The sequence below is a fragment of the Lichenostomus cassidix genome, chromosome 10, assembly GCF_008360975.1.
Source record: "Lichenostomus cassidix isolate B80296 chromosome 10, HeHo_3.0, whole genome shotgun sequence".
NCBI classification, from domain to species: Eukaryota; Metazoa; Chordata; class Aves; order Passeriformes; family Meliphagidae; genus Lichenostomus; species Lichenostomus cassidix.
In genome coordinates, this window is record NC_139491.1 from 18,283,461 (window position 1) to 18,298,884 (window position 15,424).

The window sequence follows — 15,424 nt, forward strand, 5'->3', positions numbered from 1 at the left end:
TTGTGGTTGCCCCTGTGACTGGCTCTTTCTGACTCATTCTTCCCATGGGGTGAAATCCTGGTGACTCCAGCTCCCTTCAGCCACCTTGGGAACAGGGATATCTTCTTTACTTCATGTCCATCACCACCAAATAACCTTCTCCTCCTGATTCTGCTCAGGCCTGCCAGTCCTGACCCTGGAGACTGGCCAACCCTTGGCCAGCCTGTCCCCAGGGATTAACTGCTGCGCTTTGCCTTGGATGCAGGAGCGTCACTTTGTGGATGGGTTTTCTTCCTCCACAACCATCGGCTGAAGCAGAGGACCCAGGGAAAACATCAGGCCTTGATGAACTTCTACACCCAGCAGAGTGAGCTGGCGATGGTCCTCATGTGCAGGAAGTTCCTCTTCCAGGAACTGCTTTGTGAAGTCGCCCTCAACCTCCTGTGTCAGGAGAAATCCTATGGAGAAACATCTTCAGACATTCTGGATGCATTGGATGGTCCTGGGTTTTGCCCAAGAAATAGTGAGTCATCACCCTCTCATCACTTATCTTCTCTGGACTCATCAGGACATTACAGACCTCGGCCATGTCTGCCCCTGGTGTCCCCATCCGAGCCTGTTTCACCACCCTTTGCACAGGAACCTGAGTTTTCAAGGAGGTGGGCTGGGGACAGTGACTCTCCGAGGAAGGTGTTTTCCATGGAAAGCCACAGGGGGAAGGATGCTCGTGGGATTTGGGAAGCTGCCCTTGTTTGCCGGGGCCACGCAGGGTGTGAGGAGCCTTGTCTGGGAACGTCTTGTGCTCTCCAGCTGCCGGCAGTGGGAGGTGGTGATGGCTCTGGGGGTTATTGCTGCACCACTGAGGTAAAATGGATTAGCACCACGAGGTTGGGAAACGGGCTGGACTCTCTTGCCAAGCTGGAGTGGAATTGCAGCAGGAGCACCAGTGGCTCCTCTCAGAGCCCGAGGCCACAGGCTGGCAATCACTGCCCCGGCAGGCTGGGACACCTTATTGCCCTTGTAAAAACCTAATTTCACTCATCGGGCTAATATGGGTTTTGGCTGCAGCAATTAGAGCCTCATAAAGGGACCTCACCTCCCACCACCACATCCCCCCTGTCCCCAACCTCCCCCTCGCTGTGCCCTCCGTGTCAAGTTTTTCCTTCTCCCTTTCTCCTTTGCTCTGCAGTGAGAATGAAGGAAAAAATCCCAAGCAAACCCCTCAAAAAGGTCACTTTTCCCCCTTTTTTCTCTTGCAGCAAACCCGTGGGCGCAGGGAGCTGCTGGAGCAAGAGCACCCGGGGTTTTGGCAGGGATGCTGCTGGTCTGTCCCATTTGTAGGAGCTGAGGCAGCTGAGCCTGCCAAGTGCCGGGGAGCTGGGGATGAACCTGAGGCTGTTCCTTGAGCTGGGAGCTGGCCAAGCTCTACTGGCCAAGTGTCTTCTTTATTCCCTTCTAGGCTTTTTCCAAGCCTGGGTGTATTTCCACAGTGTGGAGACGGGTGGAAAATTACTGGTGATGCTGCAGTGCCAGATCCTTGCCCTGGCAGAGGTGAGCTAAGGCTGTGCATTCATCCAGGGAACTTCTCACCATGGGATGCTGCTGAGGCTGGAATGCCTTGAAGAACCAGCTAAGCAGTTTTAAAAACCAAAAGAAAAGCTATTCCAAATAAATAAATAAATACTTTTTTTTAGCTTAAAAATGTTTTTCTGATGAGATCCATCCATCCCAGCCCACTGGAGTGAAGTTTTTGTAGCACAACAGCTGCCTAGGGTCTGCTCCTCAGATTTACCTTGAGAAAGTACAAATACATCCCAAATGGAGCAGATAAACCAGGATAAATTATGTGCACCAACATCCACAACCCCAAATCCCTGTGAGCCCACCCACAGGGAGGAAAGAAGCAGTGACAGAGAGTTTGGGATGACAGGGACCACCTGGTATGGTGCAGTGACTTGGGAAGGGATGGATGGATGGATGGATGGATGGATGGATGGATGGATGGATGGATGGATGGATATTTAGAGGAGCAGGGAGCAAGCCCGGGAGATCTCTGCTACCCAAGGCATGATTCACAGCCCACATGCTGCTCTTCCAAAGAAGCAGAGGGAAACACCACAATCTTCCTGTTATGGGAAATCCCCGATTTCAACACACAAACCAAGGAGCTGAGGCTGGGGTGCTGCATCCCTGGGAGCATCCATCCCAGTGTGGTTCCCCACCTCCAGACTCAGGGATGCTCATCTAACCCAGTTCCTCTGAGCCAGGACTGGTGGGAGGGATGCAGCATGCCCTGCTCATATCCAGGTCAATGGAAAATCCCCTTGGCTGGGAGAGAAGCAGCACATGCACATCACATACCTCAGAGCCTTGAGCCTGGCCTCTCTCCTCCTCTCTCATGGCACCTCCAGCCTTCCTCTTTTTCTCCTGAAACTACCAATTTGACCTGTATTTGTGAGCAGTTTTAGGGAATTGCACTCTTCCAGCCACAAAGGGCAAGCCCAGGTATTTTGGTGCCCATCAAAGGAAAACATTTGCTTGGCAAACATAGCAAAGCCATTCATCATCTTCAGACACCTTTCTTCCCACGCAGCAATTTTCAGTGCCTGAAAAGGAAAAGAAAATAATAAATGAGTGAAGCTCTTGGCTGTGCCCACTGCAGCATTCCTGGATGGGGCTGCAGGACCTTCTCCAGCCTGGTGTGGGAGAGGACATCCCACCAGCTGATTCCTTGGACGTACAAGCTGTCCTTTCCCATCCCTCTCATACTGGGACACCAACTTTGGGGCTCACCTGCTGGTCCCTCAGCAGCGCTTTTATGGTGGAAACCCCCAGGAAAGATGTCTGGGAATGAGATGGTGCTGGGATAAACTATGCTGCCAGTTCAGGCATGGCTTTACCACTCCAGGGAGAGGAGAGAGACAGCTGCTCAGGGCTGAAATGACCCTCTGCCCTACTTCTCCCCATCCCAACCCCACATCCTCATCATCTTGCTGTTCATGGAAATATGTTAGAAGGAGGTTCACTCCTGGCTGACCATCCCTTGGGTGTACCTGCTGTCATCTGATCCACAGCAGCTGGATCAGCTCTTCCCACAGGGAACCACAGCTTGGCCCCAGTTCAGCATCTGCCCCCAGGCTGGGGCCTCCCCAGCCCCCTCTGGCAGCTGGCCTTGATGCCACCAAAGTTCCTGGGGACTTCCCAGGGTTTCCCAGCCTTTGGAATGGCTCACATTGCATCAGCCAGGCTTGGAAGAGCTGCTCAGTGACACCCAGGGATCTCCTCCTTCTCTTGCTTTCAAAGTTTTTCCTGCTTTGCCTGTTCTCCAGAAGGACGCTAGATCTCCCTGGGGCACTCTTGGTGCCACTTGGATGGGGACCTCCTGGGATCAGATGCTAAGAAAACACAAATCCACAAGTTTTTTGTCCTCAGGCAGGTAATTAGTGACCTGGCCTTTGCTTACGCCAAGCCAGTGGCTCTGCAAGACATGACAAGTCCTGGGTTTTCCAGACTTTTCATCAGCTGGCCAGTGGCATACATAAATTCCAGCCCAGGAAAATCCAGGATGAGCCTTCCCTGGTTGCCACAGTCCCAAACCACAGCACTTTCCAATCAAAGTCAGCACCAGCAGAACTACACTCAGTGCAGGGTCCCATCTGCTCTCCAGAAGGTGATTCCCAGCTCACAAGTCCACCTTGGACCTTCTAGCCCCAGAAGGACTTTTCAGCCCCATGCAATGATGAATTTTTAGAAAAGGCTCCTTTACCCACCATGGCTGTGGCCATCCCATCACCACATCCTTATACATTTTTTCCCCAACACCCTGAAGCAAGAGGAAAAAATTCCCCGTAGCCTTTGGTCCTCCCATCCCACCATCTCAGGACAGCATCAGCTTGGAGCTTCCTGACCTCCTTGCTGCTCCAAACATCTCATGTGGCTCAGTGGATGGCCTATGGCTGGGTGGCTGTGTCCTGCTGGATTTGACTCCGAGGGATTGGGGATGGACAGGGGATGCAGCACAGGATGCCCTCACAACCTCAAAGCTTGGAGACACCATCACGGCCTGGGATGGTTGTAAGATGGTGCCTTCCCTAAAATCCCCACAAAAAAGTGTGGGCAGCACCTGGGGACATCCTCCTCCATGTCAGCAGTTCAAAATTCCAGGAGGAGAAACAAATCCCAGAGGATAAATCAACAAACTTCCCCCAAATACGGTTTTAATTATCAGTGTTGATGCAGACTTCGATCGAAGAGAAGGGGAGTGAGGAGGAGAGACAGCTTTGATTTATCCCTTAGCAAGGTGTATTGGTCTGCATTGAGCAAAGATTGAGAAAGGGATTGATTTCGAAAAAAAAACCAAAAACCCCAGAATTTAACACATCTGCAACCCAAAAACCCATGCAAAAAGGCCCAAATCCCCACATTCCTACACTGACACCCATCAGCTCCTCCCGAACACACGTGGCCACTGCTGACATCAGTTCCATGAGAGCCGCAGGGGCTGGGAGGTGTTTCGGGGCCAACCTGCCTGTTTTGGAAACACCTTCCTCATTTCAAGGGCAGTGCCAGCTCATTTTGGGAATGATCCCCCCTCCATCTTCGGCTTCCCCATCAGCCCGGAGGCTGCTCCTCCCAAGGTCCTCCCAATGATCCATCTGGGTGGCAGCTCGTTATCGCCTGAGCCAGGAGCAAAGCTTGCCCTCTCCCCTCCAGGGATGCATGCCAGGCCGAGATAAGGATCCACTGGCTCCAGGGAGGGGGAGGGAAAGAGGTTGTCCCATCCAAGATGAGGTGGAGGGGACCATCCCATCAGGACACCCGCTGGGCCAAAGAGCCCCAGGGAACACCTGGAAAGGGGAAAATTAACATAAACCGAGATAAAACCAGGAGAAAATTAACATAAACTGTATATACAGCCAAGAGAGGAGGATGAGAGAGAAGCTGTAGCACTTTTCCAGGTGTTTCCAAAGCTCTCCTTTACAGAGCCACAGTGGAAGAAAACTGATTTTCCTCCAAAATTTTGTGCAGGCTGAGGCCAGCAGACAACCAAGACCAGGGGTGTTATAAATGAAGTCGTGGAGTTAGCTTTTGTAAAGGGTTATGAGGTATTTGTTATGGTTATTTGTTAATGTTTGTGTGTATGTTATGGCTACCTCTATAGATTTGGTGGGGTTAACTGATAATGTTATGGCTACCTCTATAGATTTGGTGGGGTTAACTGATAATGTTATGGCTACCTCTATAGATTTGGTGGGGTTAACTGATAAATGTTATGGTTACCTCTATAGGTTTGTTATGTCTAATTGTTAATTTGTTGTGGCTAACTTAAACGTTATGGTTAAGAAAGGGGAGAGCTGGGCAAGCAGCTAAGCTATCAGAAGACCCTAGAAACGAAGTGCCAATGAGGACTAAAGACAGAGTCCATCGGAGCACCTGAAGGAGGCGGGGTTAGGGGGTTATAAAGACTGTATCCCCCTAGCCCGAGGGTGTGCCTCTGGCTACTCTCCCATCAGTGGCTAAGCACCCAGCGCTGCACTTCGCTTTGTGTAACGGCAGACAGCCATTCTAAGCCTCTTATCGTTGTCTGTATTATGTAAATGAGTGAATAAATTCTTTCAAAATTTAAGTAGTGAGAGGACCTTTCTCACAAGGGGCAAAACCAAACCCACACCCGTGGTGTTTTGCAGTTCATCCTCCGCTGGGCCTGGCGGGATGCTCGGGAGAGAGGGAGCCCCAAATCGTGGCCCAGAAGGGTCCATCGCCACCATCTCCTGGTTTCCATGGTAGAACCTCACCAGGAGCGTCCCAGCGGCACATGGGAGGTTGCTAGCTCCGGGGGATGGGAAGGGTCATGGGGAAGCACTGGGAGGAGCTGGAGCCGAAGGGCAGCCCCAGCCCGGCACTGGCTGGCCGGGATTTTCAGCGGCTGAGTGAGCCAGCAAAGCAAACATGAGCAAAGAGCTCCCGAGTCATGTAAACAAACAACCAATTAAGAGATGAAATAAATCTCCCAGGTACATAACCTTTCTCTTTAAACACTCGAGGCCTGGAAAAGTTCCAGAGCATCTGACCCAGCTTTGCCTGTGATCTCCCAGCCGAGATGCTGCGGGATGAAAGGGGTTGGGTTTCAGGGAGTGACTTTTCTTCTGCCTTTCTCCCCACCTAATTATATTATCCTTTCTTTCCTGTGTTGGTCTAATTCAGCGGGAAAGCCCCCAGACGTTTCCTTCTGCATCCCCTTTCGGCATGGAGCAGGACCTGCCTCCCTCCCCATCCCTGGAATAGGATTGATGCATTGACTCCTTAACTACGAAATGTGAGGCCAGTATAGAGGAAATGGGGGAAAATTGACCCAGCAGCATTAAAGGAGAAGAGGGAAGAGAAAAGCCAGGCTTTAAATGGAGGGCAGACAGCCCCGGGGAGGTTTTGGGATAATGAGGATGCTCCTTCCATAGCAGGACAAGGCACGGAGGCTCAAGCAGGCTAAACCCGACAGGTGTGTGTGGGAGGGGTGTTGTTTTTACTTAGGTTTTTGTCCCCGACAGCTCAGGGGACCCTCAGCCAGCTCCCTCCTTTTAGCATCCAACACCCCAGGAGCTGCCAGGCCCCTCGCCTGCTCCGGGGCTTCCCTGTGGAGCTGCTCTGCTGACTCAGGACAGCGAGGGGCTCACCCCGCTGGCTTCAGCACAGCCTCTAATCCCAGGCTTAACTTTAAGCCCAGGTTTGGGGTCCTGCAGAGGACAGTAGTCACACAGCCCAGCCGAGGTCATGGCCTAGTTATGCTGACTCTTTCCAGGGATGGGGGGGGTGCACTGTTTTAATTAGAGCTGTTCAATTGCTTACACACACACACACACACACACACACACACACCTGCAGGATTTTGTCACCCAAAGCTAAGTGTGGAGGCTGCAGGGATAAGGAACATTTAGGGGAAGCATCGCTAATTTTTGGAGAAAGAAAACCCTTGCTTGGCACCAGGCTAGGAGCTCTTTCAACCCTTGGTGACAGTCTTTCATCTTAAAATGGCTTTTTACTGAGGTGCTTGACGTACCCCAACACTCTGCCCCACCACCAGGTGCCCAGTCCTGCACAAAATATTTGGGGACAGGAGCCATATATTTGGGAGTCTGCTCCTTATTCAGAAGACAAACATGCAGATGCAGCCCACATGCCATGGGATGGAAAGGGGTGGAGGGGGGTGATGCAGCTTGGATGTATCTGCATCCCTGGCAAGGAGTGGATGGTCTAAAACTCAACACATGCGGATGCTGGGTGACTCCCCCTCCCCCAACCCCGCCATGCAGTGATGCTGGCAGTCCCCAAACTCCAAATTCCGATGGCACATGTGACACCCACCCCCAGGGACACCAACCTCACCCACCCCAGGGCGGAATTTATGAGCAAAGACAGGAAAAGAGTTAAGCCAAGAAAACCTGCACAGACAAGGAAGTGAGAGCCCCAAAGATAGTGCTCCCACTCTTTCACATCTGGGCTTTCAGTAATCACAGCTGCTTTCACTTCTCCTTCGCCCTCCACCCATTCCTCTGCTACCGGGTTTTGGTTCCTCTCTGCTCCCCCACCACCTTCCCCCTTCGGAGGCTAAGCCTTCAAACCACTTCAGCTTTTATTTCCCCGAGGTGCTGCCAGTTCCCATGTCCCAGCTCCATCAGCACAGTGCCCTCTGAGGAGCTGGGGATGTGATGGGGATGGGAGGTGACATCCCTTCCTGTGCAGTGATCCAGCTTGGATGGATGCTCTGGGGGAGGATGGATGCTGGGTCAGGGGAAGGAGAGAAGGGTGAGGAGTAAGAAGCAGAGCAGCTGGGGCTCTCTTTCTCCATGACTTTTTCCAGGTATTTGACTTCCAACAAAACCCCAGCAAACCCCACTATTTGATGATGATTACTTTTGAAGAGCTAGCACAGACAGCCGGCACTGGAGGGACATGCTGGGCTTTGTTCTGCTTTGGCAGTGGGAGTGCTGGTGCATGCAAGCCCTGACAGAGGGTCAATATTGATTTTCTGCTGAGGCAACTGGCAGGGTTCATGGGCTGGAGGCATTTGGGTGCTTCTGCTGCACCCTGCCAGCACCCTGCCACCACCTCAGCAGCTTTTTTCCCTGGCTCCAAGAGCGATTTCCTATGGATGGAAAAATGCTGCTGGAAAGAACATCCACCCAGAGCATCTCAGAGCAGACTTACCCTGAGGATATGCAGGATGCAAATTCCCTGGGGATGCTGTAAGAGCAGAAGCTCCCCACCCTCAGGAAGGATATTCTGGAGGGGAACAAGGGGCAGAGGTCTGCCTGTGCCCATCCCACAGCTGGAATTCTCTCTGATACTGGCTGTGTTGTCTCCTCACAGCCAAATTTTGCTGCCTTTATAAAGGGGCTGTGCTTGCCAGGATGGCAAACATGATGTGTTTGCACAGGGGGCAGCAGGAACCAGGTCAGGGCTTTCCCTGCCACCCTCATGCCCACTGCTGAAGGAAACCTCGGCATAGCCACGTGCCCAGCAGCCACATGGTGCTGCCCAGCAGAGCAAGGGGACGAGGGGACAATGCTTCCCTCACCTGCCACTCATACAGGAGCTCGCTTTGGGATGGCTGGGATGGCTCTGTCGTAGCTCCAGACCCCCACACCTGTTCCTTATCCTTGGGGAAGCAGAGCAGTGTTCTGGAGGGAGGCTGCAACCCCGAGAGCACAGGCAGCCCTAAGCAAACACAACAGCTCAGGCTGTAAATTATTCCCAGTTAGGAAGTTTGGCTGACCCATTCCATGGAGTTTATCTGGAGCCATCTCATGGCCTCAGAGCTGCAGTGGATTTGGGGGACAAGAGCCCCTGCAGCAGGGATGGGAGACTTTCAGCCATTTTTTCAGGCACATGTTCTCATCTTGTCCCTTTTTACGCCTGATCCCCTCTCCCAGGGCTTTTGCCAGCCGCAGGCTGGGCTCTGTACCGGCCACATTCCTTCAGCTTGACGTGGCTTTTCTTTCCTCCCTCATCCTTATCACGCTGGAGTTCATGAATCATATTTCTCCAAAGCTATAAACCACCCAAGCACCCCATGTAAATCAAGCGAGACAGAGCAGAGCCAGACCTGGGGGCTCAGGCTGCTCCGGGGGCACAGCTCTCCTGGGGAAAGGCTCTTCCAGCCATCTGAGGAGCCATGTAGGAATAAATCCCTTTTATAAAGTTTTTATCACTGTGTTTGACCCTCCCCCAGCCTGTTTTGGCATTGGGAAACCGGCGCTGCCTGTCCTGGCATGCTTGCCCCGCGCTGGAAGCAGGATGTGGGGGGATTTTCTGGGTACTCCTACAGACCAGGGGCATGAAGGGCCCCTGAGGTGCTCACCCCTCCACAGCTGGCAGTGGCCATCCATGACTTGCCAGGGGTTGAATGCCATGGGACTGGGGATTGAAAGCATCCTGGGCACTCCCTAATTTCACACGGAGGGGTCTTTGCAATCACACGTGATGGAGCCTGATTTTAAGCCTGATTTTAGGAGTCTCCATGCAGAGCCCATTTCCCTTTAGGTTTCAGGAGCCTATGGTCAAGAGTACATTCATTTTATCTTCACTGTGATGATTGCAGTAACCTTTATTCCTCATCGCCATGCACAGCACAAAGGTTTTTTGGTTATTCCATCCCCTTTATGCGGTTTTCCCCAGAGAGTCAGAAAAGTGAGGTACAACACCAAAGCCAGCTTTCCCAGAGAAAAATCCCTGTCTCCAACTAAAGGACAACATGAGATTCCATTATTAAAATCCCAGACAGGGTGAGACATAGCAGAGAAAATAAAACCCCAGACAGAATGAGACCTAGCAGGGAACTGCCCCATTGGATTATTTCAACCCCCTGTGCATCTCTGAGCATCCCAGCTCCAGGGAATTCAAGCTTCTAATTACACTCAATTACTCCTGGAAACAATTTTTCAAGCACCCAGGGAGACAGGTGGCCAGGGGAAGAACACTGCACCTGCAAGTTTTAATTGGGAGGTTGTCCCACCAAAGCCAAGCTATCAGTGTTGCTGCTGCCAAGGAGTCTGTGCCGAGCCGTGCTGGGTCTTTTGGCAGCAGCCTTATCACCAGTCAGGGTGATTCAGCTGCCTCCCAATGTTTCCCAAGTCAGGAGGGCTGGTGAGACAAAAAAATTAAGCACATGGAAAGCAAAACAGGAGGGCAGAGGTTGGAACTGATGCCTTAGGATTTTAGCTTCTGTATTTTTCCATGTGTCTGTAATCCTGTAGTGTATAACTCTAGGCTCCATATCGGGTGCTAAGCTGCTGTCCTCAGCGTTTTTAGACAAAACAATTCCTCTCTAAGCCCAAAACTCAAGGACACCTTACTGTCTCAGGCCCCAAGATATGTAAACAACAGTGAATTGGGGGGAGCAAAGTTGGAGCAATTGACTTCATTACCTGAAGCTGTAATTGGAGGATTAACCCTGATATGCAAATGAACAGAACTTATAAAATATGAAAAACTCGTGACCCATTCCCCATTTAGGGTGTAGCCCCTGGGTGGGCTGTGACTGCCCTAAATGCACCTCAAGGCCCTTCAATAAATTTAACTGCTTTTTATTCTCCTAACTTTGTCTAGCCTCTGTTTTAGGGAAGCCTGCTTAGGCATCAGAACCACCACCATCCCTTTGGATTATCTCCCTTTTCCACAAACAACCCTGTCACTGCAATCTTACAGGAAGAAGATTTGTGTCTCATGGTGTTGTTTTGAATCCTGCCAGGGCAAGGAAAGGAAAAAAACCAACAAACACCCCCAGTTCTCACTTGCCACCGCCGATTTGTCACGCTGTGGCAGCCCCCGGCCTCTCCCAGCGCCCAGCTCGGATGTGGTCGGGGAACAAACCCACTTCCTGCCACCTCACGTGCTTTGGGGATCCAGAGTGGGTGGCATCCCTGCTCCCGGGGGGGCAGGTGCCAAATCCGGAGCCCCGGGGTGCAAAGCTGCTGCACCAGGTGCATCACAGACAGACTGCTGCTGAAAGCCTAAATACGGGGGGGGATTGTCACTTTTTTAAGAGGTTTTTTTTCCCTGTTACAGGCTCCCAAGATGGAGGAGTGGAATGGGACAGGCACATGAGACGATGCAATTCCCACCCCAAGTCATAGCTGGGGTGCCAACTCCTAATCAAAGCCAGACCAAAGCAGCATCACAGTATCCCCATCCTCCTCCAGTGCCCCCCAAATCCAAGCAGCAAAGGGATGCCATAGAGTTTGGGATGGGGGGAGGCAGCTGGAGACAGGGATGCTGAGAGGCACATCCAAGCCAGGAGAGGAGGTGGGCTGCTGCCTTCGCTGAGCTTTTGTCCCAGCTCTTTATCACTCCCAAGCCATGCTGAGAGAAACAGTTTTGAGCAGGATGAATGAAATTGCAACGTGGCAGGATTCGTGGGGGTGCTGCCTCGGTCATCCGAGAGTTGCATGGGAAAGTGAAACAAAAAATCAGCAGGCGGCTTAAAAAGAAGAGCTGAAGGAAAAGAAAAAGCTCATGGGAAGTGTCTCAGGCCTGCCCTGTGAACCTGAGTCACACAGAGAGCTGTGTGGGATGGAGGTGGGAGCCTGAATGCCGTGAGGGATCCATCACTCAACATCTCTTGGTGACCTCACTGGCTGAGGCGAGCCTGGCAGTGCCCACTCTCCGAGCTGGCACAGTGCCCTGGTTCGGAATCAGGTCCTTCATCACCACCCCAAGCCTCATCCTAGGAAAACACTGTCCCAAAGTCACATCCTAAAGCAGACAGGGTTTCCCTCAGCTTCCATTCCTAATCCCTTTTTCCAGGGAGCAGCTCCTGCCCACCGGCTGCCGCACCTCCCTAGCCATGGGTGGGGACCTGTGCCTGCACCAGGCTGGAAGCTGCTCCTGCCTCCCAGAAAGAACATAACTGTTTCTTCTTTTTGCCCTGAAGGGAAGGTGGTTTGGGCATGGATTTATCCCAGCCTGGAATGCTATCACAACCTGCTTACCATTAAAAAATCACAGCAATTACGCAGAGCATCGTTTGTCAACATTTCTGGAGCAGCTTAAGGCAGCAAACCAGGCTTTGAAGAGAGGAAGGCTCTTATCAGGGAGGAATGGTGTTTTGTCCTGGGATGGGGGATCTCTGTTGGATTTTCTGTGCTGCCAAGTCAGGGACCAGGAGGAAGGATAAACAGCTCCAGCCACAGGAGGTACACATGGCAGAGCCCCAAGGATGAATGTCAGTTGTAACAGCCAAAACACACATTTCCCTGTGAGCAGGAAAACCAACATTCACCATCAAAACTCACTGAAGCCAGGAACCATCTCTTCTACTGTCAGTGAGCTTAAGGTAAGGTCCTCTGAGAGGCTGAGAGCTTTCACTGTGTAAGAACACAAGCAAATGATGCAGGTCACTCCATAAATCCTGGCAAAATGCGAAGGTCACAGCTGCAACACCACTACAGCCCTCTGTGAGAACCACAAGCTCTGCTAACACCAAGATCCTTCTCAGAAGCTTTGACTTAATCTCTGTCAGTGGAAGAGCCAAAACAGGGAATGTTCAGAGGTTTTGCTTGTGCAGGATGGGTAAGTCAAGCCAACCTAACCTGCTGACCTCTTCCCTTGTGCACAGCAGGCTGGAGGTTTCCCCTACAGGCAGGATGCACATGCTTTACCCAAGGCATTTAATTCGTTTGGGTTTAGTCAAAAATGAACTCTGTGGATCAGCAGTGCTATGTTCCACAGCTCCCACTCCTCTCAGGAGCAAGATTGTGTTCCCAAGGAAAGGCTGGACAGGGGGACCTCAGCCTGGTCTGGCCCACAATGGCACAGGATTTCCCAATTTATTCATGCCTGGCAGTTAATTTTCAAGCTGAAAAGGTCATCAAAGGTGAATTTTGACTTCATTCCCTTGGGAAACACCCACCCATGGCTTTCCATGAGGGCCTGGCCTGTTCATTTCCTGACTGGAGTACCCAGATGGGCAGGAGGCACTTTGGAAAAAAGTTGATGCCTGCATCCCTCTCCAGACAACAACTACAAAAGGGCAAAAGGACTGGAAAGCTCCTTTCAGGCAATTTTTCTCCATATCTGATAAAAAAACATAAGCAGACACAACAACTTAGCAAAGACACTGGGTGGGAACACCTCCCACAGCAGTCACAAGAGGCAATTCAATAGGGGCAGGATTAAAAACTCTTTTTTATTAAGTCCCCGGATGGAAAATGCTTTTTGGACAGTGACTCCTGCTGGGAATGTGCAGCCAGCACAGCTATGGACCAGGCTTTGAACCGCAGGGATGGTCCAAAACACACTGGCTGGAAGGAGCTGGAATTACCCCATCACCAGAATTTTCCAGTTTTTTTCCTCTCTAGAACCACTGGAGTTCAAACACCTTCTGCAGCATCCCCAGAACAGAACACGTGTGAAGTACTGGGGACTGAGCAGCCTTGGGAACAGTTACTCCCTCTCTGCAAGATACCACAGGGTTTTCCACACTAAAGCAGCACATTCTTGGCTCTGGTTTTTAAAAGTCTGTGGTGAGGTACCACATTTCAGTTTGGCACCAGCTGGAGGACAACCGTTGGCTCCTTCTGTTGAAGAGCAGCTAAAGGTATGCATGCCATGGGTACCAGGGCAGCCCAGCCCAGCTTCCTGCTGGGTTTATCTCCAAACCATCAGGAAGGCACAAAACCACCATTTACATGCCAAAACATCAGCTCTGCCTTGGCACATCTCGCTCTTCAAGGATCATTTTAACTCTTTCCACGATGGTCCACACTTCTGCCATGGCACCTCGGCCTGCAGGGCAAGAGCAAAACCACATTGTGAAATCCAGGGTGAGGGCAAAACTGTCCCAAAACAGCATGTGTAGAGCAAAATTCCCTATTTCACCTCCTTTCTGCAGGGTAAATGTGGTTTTTTAGTATCTTTTTAAAGTGGTCTTTGCCTATACAAGATTTGCCAAATCCATACCATTCCTGAGACTCTGCATTGGAGAAATGACCTCTTTTAGAGAAAGCTGTCCTGGATTCCCACCAGCCTGAATCTTGGGAGCAACTCTTGGAGAAGGCTGAGTGCTGAACAGAACAAAATGGAAAGGAGATTCCTTTCAGCCTGGTTGTCTACCAGGTGAACATCTACTCCATGCTGTGCTGCTGCTTCCCTTTGAAATAGTTTTTAAATTCAGGTTCAGAATTTTAAAGCCAGAGATGATTAAATCACCTTGTCTAACCTTGAGTGCTGAACTTAGCACGGGGAACTGAGACCATCCACTCTTCTCATTTGCTTGGAGCTGAGGAAAACTGCTTCTCCCACAGGTATTTGTCTCCTTTGGAAGACTGAAAAGGAGTCTCTCTTGATATTTTGTCCTGCTGGCTAATTGCTCTCATAATTTAAAATATATGCCTTATTGCACAGCAGAAATTAGTTCTGGGAGGTGCTGTTTTTCTTTTTTTCACACCTGTAAATCCCAGAAGGTCTGGAGCATCCTGTGGACAAACTGCAGGCAGATTTGGACCCTTCAGCTCTCCTCATCTCAAGGAGAAGTGCTGCACCCAACAAGAGACATTCCCTGACTGCCTCTGCATGGTTTGGCACAGCTACACCCTTCCAGAACACTTCTAAGGCCTGCCTTCTTCCTCTACCACTCAATTCTTCAATACCTCTGGCAATTCACAGCTGGATTTTTAGGTTTAGCAAAGCAAACTCTTACAGCACAGCTCACACCTATGGGTGGAAATCTTCCCGTGTGCCAGGCTCTAGAAATCCAGCTAAGGAGGATGAAGATAATGGCAGAATAAAAACTACCCAACCAAGGAACTCAGTTTGTTATTCTAACTCTCTAAGCTGGACTTTCTGTCTAAACCCACCCATTTACTAAGGGAGAAAAACTAATGAGGTAAAACTTGATGGCAGTGAGGATTTGGTGCATTTCAGGTGAGACCCAACCACATGGGGTGAGGAAGAGAAAGCTCCCAGAGCAAAACAAACCACAGTGTCAACAGACAAAACTGGTGAAAACCAAATGTCTCCTGCACCAGATGTGTGAGCTTTGCTATGTGCTGCCTGTGTGGAAACCAGGGAAACCCCTGCATGGATGGAAGCCACCAAACCAAAATGAACATGGAAAAAGTTGTGGGGTGAAAGGCCTGAGAAAAGGGGAAGGGGTGAAAACAAGTCAGTTGTGGAGACTAGTTTGGATATTCAGAGAGATGGAATCCATTAGGGCCCTGCCATAATCTCCCTACAAACTGCCAGGAAAATCCTGGTGTTTGCCAACGGGAAAATCTTGCTGTGGATTGACTCACAAGCACAAGTGGAGTCAAGTCAGATGTGGCTACTCCTGTCATCCCTCCATCCCTCTCTTCCAAGGTCCTTCAGCAGTTCACTCTCACAGCTGAGACAGCTGAGCTGGATATTAAAAAACTTGATGTCATCGTGTCTAAAATCCCAGTGGAAGGATAAT

General features: G+C 50.9%; 1 protein-coding gene across 7 annotated transcripts in view; it reads right to left on the reverse strand.

The window, feature by feature from the left end:
• The window catches only part of PPCDC (phosphopantothenoylcysteine decarboxylase), a 33,583-nt gene that overhangs the window by 6,323 nt on the left and 11,836 nt on the right, over positions 1-15,424 (reverse strand). For 4 of the 7 annotated variants that reach the window (XM_085071012.1, XM_085071013.1, XM_085071015.1 and 1 more), the window contains one exon: positions 13,765-14,297. In XM_085071012.1, coding sequence (XP_084927138.1) covers positions 14,206-14,297 — 92 coding nt within the window. In that variant the 3' untranslated portion in view covers positions 13,765-14,205. The other 3 variants (XR_014854365.1, XM_085071014.1, XM_085071011.1) reach the window with 3 other exon arrangements.